Source organism: Sinocyclocheilus rhinocerous, unplaced genomic scaffold, assembly GCF_001515625.1.
Source record: "Sinocyclocheilus rhinocerous isolate Xijiao unplaced genomic scaffold, SAMN03320098_v1.1 scaffold834, whole genome shotgun sequence".
Classification (NCBI taxonomy): Eukaryota; Metazoa; Chordata; class Actinopteri; order Cypriniformes; family Cyprinidae; genus Sinocyclocheilus; species Sinocyclocheilus rhinocerous.
This window is the reverse complement of record NW_015645089.1, coordinates 29,681-36,914: the sequence shown is the minus strand read 5'-3', so window position 1 is coordinate 36,914 and position 7,234 is coordinate 29,681. Positions and strand designations below refer to the sequence as shown.

The window sequence follows — 7,234 nt, the reverse complement described above, 5'->3', positions numbered from 1 at the left end:
AGACATTTATAATGTTACAAAAGATTTCAATTTCAAACAAATGCGCTTTAAGTTTCTGCACAACTGTTTTCAACATTGATAATAATCAGAAATGTTTCTTGAGCAGTAAATCAGCATATTAGAATGATTTCTGAAGATCATGTGACACTGAAGACTGGAGTAATGATGCTGAAAATTCAGAGTTGAACACTGGAATAAATTACATTTTAACATATGTGACCCTTGCCCACAAAACCAGTCATAAGGGTCAATTTTCTGAAATTGGGATTTATACATCATCTGAAAGCTGAATAAATAAGCTTTCCATTAATGTATGGTTTGTTAGGATAGGACAATATTTGGCCGAGATACAACTATTAGAAAATATGGAATCTAAGCGAGCAAAAAAAATCAAAATATTGAGAAAATTGCCTGTAAATATGTCCAAATGAATTTCTTAGCAATGCATATTACTAATCAAAAATTGAGTTTCGATATATTTACGGTAGGAAATTTACAAAATATCTTAATGGAACATGATCTTTACTTAATATCCTAATGATTTTTGGCATAAAAGAAAAATCGATCATTTTGACCCATACAATGTATTTTTGGTTATTGCTACAAATATACCCCAGCGACTTAAGACTGGTTTTGTTCTCCAGGGTCACATATATTCAAATAGAAAAGAGTTACTTTAAATTGTAATTATATTTTGCTGTTTTTACTCTATTTTTGGTCAAATACATGTATCCTCTGTGAGCATGAAAGACTTTTTTTAATTAAATCTTACAGACCCCAAACTTTTAGCAGACAAAAACTCCATAAAACACTTTTGAAAGTTGCAAGCTGTGAAAATGACTTGATCTCAGACCTTTAAACAGTGCGTGCCATTGTAAAGACTGCGAGTCCAGTATGCCGTCTAACCTGACCGAGGCGTATTAACAACCTCTTTCTTTACTTCTTCGTCTCTCCCAGTGAGTTTTGTCAAGGCCATGTACGACTACGAGGGTCAGACGGATGACGAGCTGTCATTCCCTGAGGGAGCCATCATCCGCATCCTCAACAAGGACAACCAGGAGGACGACGGCTTCTGGGAGGGCGAGTTTAACGGACGAGTGGGCGTCTTTCCGTCCGTGCTGGTGGAGGACCTGACCGCCTCAGAGAACGGAGACACTCACTGGGGAACAGACACACAGGTGAGACGAGCAGAACTCAGTCTGAGTCTCTATGTCCACACTTACTGTGTGTTTCTGAGTGGGTTTGATGTCCGAGGCCTGGTGTTGTTGATTACAGGCATGGCTGCTTCCTTCCTCTAATTAACATCATCCGGCCACATCAAAGCAATTCTTGATTGGAGCTAATCATGTAAATACAGTCATAATAAAACTGTACTTTAATGTGTACTTTAATCATATAATTCGTTACTTGACTCTAAAATACTAATTCTAGTTTTTCATATAACGATGCTAAATTATGTCGTTTGTTATGCCTAAAATAATAATAAACTTGTTCTTTGATAGTTGAATATCTTAATATGATTCAGAGTTTTAATAAAATTTAATAAAACACCGTAAACTACTGTTTAAATGTTTGTGGAAAGAAGTCTTTTATTCTCACCAAGGCTGCATTTATTTGACTACAAATGCAGGAAAAACAGTAATATTGTGGAATATTATTACAATTTCAAATAACTGAATATATTTTAAAATAATTAATTTAGGATCAAAGCTGAATTTTCAGCATCATTACTCCAGTCTTCAGTGTCACATGATCCTTCACAAGTCATTCTAATATGCTGATTTGCTGCTCATGAAACATTTCTGATCATTATCAATGTTGAAGACAGTCGTGCTGCTTCATATTTTTGTGGAAACCGTGATGCATTTTATTTCTCAGGATTATTTGATGAATAGAAAGCTCAAAAGAACAGCATTTATTTGAAATAGAAATCTTTTGTAAAGGTCTTCACTGGCACTTTTGATCTATTTAATGCGTCCTTGCTAAATAGAAATACTAATTTCATTTACTGGCCCCAAACTTTTGAACGCTAGTGTATATTAACATTATCTGACACTGAGAGGATTTACGTACTTGGTAGACTTGGCAAGGATACGCTAGCTTAGCAAGCTAACATGCGTTGTCGTCTCCAGGTGTCCCCGTGCCAAAGGCTTCATTCATCGATTCCTCCTCTGCCTCTGTATGAGCAGCCGCCCTGCAGTCCGTACACGAGCCCCGAGACCAGCAGCGCCCCCTCGCTGCCCCGCTCGCCGTCTGTCAACGGAGAACTCAAACTGCCCATCCCGCAGAAAGCCGCCGTTCACAGTAAGACACTAGTCACCACAGATACTGCGTCATGTGTATTTGAGTCTGTCAGTGTTTTCATTTGAGAATGTTTTTCATTTGGTTTAGATCACAATTCCAGCTTGAGTCCAGAGAGCCCAGGCTTCTCTCAGCCGCTGAGACTCACTCCGGACGGACCCGGCCCCGGAAAACTCAGACCTGTATGTCAACAACACAGCACTAAGGATTTGCTTAGCCTCAAATGTGGTTTTTATGCTTTTATGAACATTGTGCATTTTTATGAACATTGTGCATTTTAAAGTCGTTATGTGTAAGATTTTGCCATTTTCAGTATTATTTAAATTAAAACGAGATGCTATTATAGATTTTATTAATATTTTGAATTAATTTTCATTTTAGTTAAAGTTTTAGTCATTTGTGTTTTTGTTTTGTTGTTGTTTTTTTTAAATATGCCTATAGTTTTAGTAATTTTAATTTCATTTTTAGTTGTTTTAGTAAATCAAGTTAAAGTAAATGAAAATTAGAAATGTTGCTTTGGCAACTAGCTCAAATAAAATAAGTTGTTTATTTTATTTCAGTTAATATTTATTTTATTTTAAGTAATGAAAGTGCATTTTTATGGTTTAGTTTTAGTTATCTTTAATAACCCTGGCAGTTTCTTACATTTGGAAAAATATATATTTAGAAAAAACTCACTAGACCAGAGAAAAATATATTTTTATAACTTTGTATTTTTTATAATTGTATGTATTTTTAAAAAATTTTTTAAATAGATTTATCTGTGTGAATCTCTTGAAACCTGTCAATAATATATACAGACCATATTTCATCCCTCAAAAAATAACAAAAATATTTTTAGAACCAAATGAATTATCTATCTGTATTTTAGAGTTAACTCTTTCCCCGCCAGCATTTTTGAAAAAAGTTGCCAGCATTTTTGAGGATTTTCACTAAAATTCCATGGCCCCCAGAATATTTTGTGGTATGAATATCTGAACATGCAATACATCAAAATAAAGAACAGCCCCTCTACTTTTAAACAAAAAAATCTGTTTTATTTTAGCTTCAAACATAATTTTTTTTATCAATACTTGAATACAGGTAGGTTTCATTAAAAAAAACAAGATTTTGAGCAAAAAACTGAGAAAATCGCATTTTTATCAAATACTACATCTGGATCGTATTATTATCAAAGCAAAGATGCAGTAGATGGCTTCCATTAGCACTCCTAAAGCTTGCACAGTCCTTTACCACTTCCTGGATCGCCATTTCACTTGGTAACATTAGGCAGATTTCATTAATATGCTGTTTATTGTTGATGATCGCATTATTTTTCATATGCATATGCATACATAGGAGATCGCTCGTTTCTGCGTCTTCCTCATTTGTGTTTTTGATCGGCACATTCTAGACTCATTCAGGAGATGCGTAATAGTGCCCCCGAGTGTATGATAGCGAGAACGTGGAAACCCGGAAAATTCTGTGTTTGGCGGGGAAGCGTTGTCTCATAAATATTTGTTGGGGAAAGAGTTAATAAGGTTTAAGATATTCTTTTTTTTTTAACAATTGAGCACTTTTTCCCCTCTTTTTCTCCTCTTTTTATTAATAGTAAAATAATAATCATGTATGTATTTATTTAAATAATTTATAATATATTCAATACTTATATTATATAATTGTTATATATATATTAGGGGTGTAACGGTTCACAAAATTCATGGTTCAGTTCGATACGACACACTGGTGTCACGGTCGCAATGTTGGAAATATTTCTGACGAGAGACGAATCTACTTCAACATATGCTGATTGATAACGGTATATAGCTAACTGTTTTAATTTATTCCCTTTATATTTCTCTTGTGACCCGTACATAGTGGAAAAAATTTAAAGAAACATATTTCGTGTTACACAGGTTGTTTTAATAAGTCGGTGCTTGAAATAAAAGCTTTTTATTTCAGTGATTTTTATTGATGACTGCAGTGTTAATATTTTAATTATAGGCCTATAATTCATTTTAAAATACTTTTTTTAAAACATTTTAATTGAGGAGTAAATAGCCTAATCTTTTGTTATCCTCGCAGCGCGTCAGTTATGTGGTAATTAATGCGGGGCAAGTGAATTGTAATCTTGATTTAATAAAAAAAGTAACTTCATAATAATAATAGGCCTAATAAAAATAAGAATGTAACAGGCCTACATCAATTGGAAATGCCAGATCCTCTTAATATTACCAATAATTGATGTTTTTGACAACATCTCTGGCTATCGTCGTTTGGGCTGCCTTGTTGAGCGCAGTGGCACTGAGAAAATTATATTTCACACACTTTAAGCTCTTTTATTTTCTAAATGTAATAGGATTAGTCCAACGAATCGTTCGGTTTGTAATGCGTACCTAACCGAAAGCCTCGTACCGAACGGTTCAATACGAATACGTGTATCGTTACACCCCTAATATATATGAATTACTGTTTATTATTATATTTTATTGTATAAATATTATATTGTAAATATAAGAAAATAAATGTATATTATTTATAAATATTATGTATATTATTTCTATTATTTATAAATGTTTATTTTTTTCGGGGGACATACACATTTTCACATGTGAATATATTATAGGCTTCCTCTTCTCTATTAAACTCTGTTTTTTTTTGTCTGTAGGTTCGGGCAGCACCTCCTCCTCCAAAGCAGCACACGCGCCGACAGGTGGAGAAAACCGAAGAGGTGGAGATCACGCTGGTGTAGAGCGCCGCCCTAGTGGACTGAGAACAAACCCCATCTGACCTCTAACCCCTCCCACTCCTCACGGAAGGGGCGGGGCGTGTGTTAACCCGCCCTATGAGCATCCTTAGATCCCGAAGGGGCGGAGAACAGCATCTCAAAGGCATCCCTTTTCATAAAAACAAACACCTCTTTTGGCGTCACAGACTGTTTGGTGCCTTAAACCGCTTTCATGCCAAACTCTAATCCTTGTATTCGTAATTACATTATCTTGCAACGGGAGCTTGTTTAAAACTTTGTTAATCCACTCGATGCCAGTTAATTTTCACAAAATTGAGGTTGATGTGTAAGTGTGTGTCTAAAAACGTAGAAAGGAATCAAGGGATAGCGAGAGTTTTAAAGAGGCTACACTTTTTACGGCTTTAGAAGAGCCAAACATGCGATACTAGGAATTGTGGGATGATACGGGAGTGAAAAAGGGGTCAGCCACGAATAGTCCTACCATTTACGTATTTCATATGTAATAGCACAGTACATTACTGTCGTCATAGGAATGTTATATTCACGTTAAACATCGCAGATCATAACGGAGAAAGGGAACTGTACATAAAAGGCTACAAGGAAAAAGAGCGGTAGAGGAGAACGAGGGTTTAATAGAGAGGAAGGCTGGTTACTTCACTCGGTTTAGCTTCTTTCTGTCTTGTGTTGATCTGAGAAAAGTACTAACAACATAGCTATATCCTTTTCCTCAAATTGTCATTATGAAGACCAGTGTTTGTATGTATTACTAATATTTAGTCCTCAGAAACACGCGACCTAAAGACGCGTCTGTGAGCACGAGGCGGCGAATATTCTGCGTCTGCTCGGGCGGAACGTAATCGTGGAAATATACCGATCAATATACAAGTATCAGTTAAAGTGCTTTTCCAGCCTAACGCATTTCTCATTGTCATGTGTCGGCACTGTAGAGGGACTGAACGAATGTGCTGTGTTTCTTTTATGGCAGTGTTTAGGGTGAATGTGATGGGAAAGATTCCCACTAACAAGCACAGAAAAGGTGGATCATCGTGGAGATTTTTCTTTTTAATTATTGCCGACGAACGCAAACCTATTATCGTGTCCTAAGTGCATTTCCTCCCTACAAGGGGCAGCTATGTTTGTTTTTTAAGAGTTTCTTTGTCTTTTTTTTTTTTGCAGTTGAAGAGACATTTCATCTTAAATAAGCAATGGCTGTAATTTAGATTTATGATTTTTATTCATTTCCACAGTATTTTCATGCATATCTTGATCTTTTTCTGGAGTTTCAGTGCTTTGACCTCTTAATTTTATCTTATTTTTGTAATGTCCTTGTGTCCCGGCTGCCTCTTTTGGATGATGAAGCTGCCCAGCGTCTTGTTATTGATCTCGTTAGAGAGTGACTGATTGTAGTTTTCCCATAACGTTTGAAAGAGAACAGAGTTATTATGTTGATTCCATAATATAGACAGTGGAAAGAATTTTTAAAAATCCATTTTGTGAAATGGTACCATAGTTCTGTTAAGCAAGAACAGGGTCATGACAAAAAGAACGTGTGCGAGACGTGGGAGGAAAAAAAACAAAACGTTTGTTTGGTAGCCTTTTTTTAATCCGAGCGGAAGATGTTTGAGTATCTTCCTTTGTTTCTATTTTCCTCTGTCACAACCTATTTTCTTGTTGATCTCGTTGAGATCTTTTGAATGTTATCAAACTTGTTTTGAAGTTTATGGTTAGAGGTTAAAGCCCATTGTGTCAAAAACTGTTCTCGCCTACGAAACGAACGCAAATTTTGATATTTTCATTTGCATTTTTTTTCAATTGCGCTCCCAGTTTTCTCGGCCAGTTTCAACTCTTTGGAGCTTCTTCAATAGCATTAGCTGCATATTCTAGTTCTTTTTATTTCTAAAGTGATTTTATTTACGTTTATTACAATTTGAAGGTGATTCCGAGCTGCTAGACAAAAAAAAAAAACAGATGGAATAACAACAATTGACTGTTGCTGCAGTGACAATATCAGAGAACAGGTGAAAAATATTCTTTCTGCATATTATTAGCTGTAAAATTATTTGTATTTATTGTGTACAAATGTTAAATAAAAAAACTGGGGAAAGTGATTCTCTTTGTTTTTTTGTTTTTTATGGATGTGGCTAGATGTAAATGCATCAATTGCAACTTCAAATCAGTCAAATCTTTTTATTTCTTTATTTTATA

The 7,234-nt window shown here is 35.1% G+C and overlaps 1 protein-coding gene across 1 annotated transcript in view; it reads left to right on the top strand.

Moving 5' to 3' along the window:
• fchsd2 (FCH and double SH3 domains 2) overlaps nt 1-7,137 on the top strand; it is an 89,765-nt gene extending 82,628 nt beyond the window's left edge. The window contains exons 16-19 of the mRNA XM_016509236.1: nt 958-1,178; nt 2,133-2,304; nt 2,392-2,483; nt 4,949-7,137. Coding sequence (XP_016364722.1) covers nt 958-1,178; nt 2,133-2,304; nt 2,392-2,483; nt 4,949-5,032 — 569 coding nt within the window. The 3' untranslated portion in view covers nt 5,033-7,137. The remainder of the gene's footprint in view (nt 1-957; nt 1,179-2,132; nt 2,305-2,391; nt 2,484-4,948) is intronic.
• The last annotated feature ends 97 nt before the right edge of the window (nt 7,138-7,234 follow it).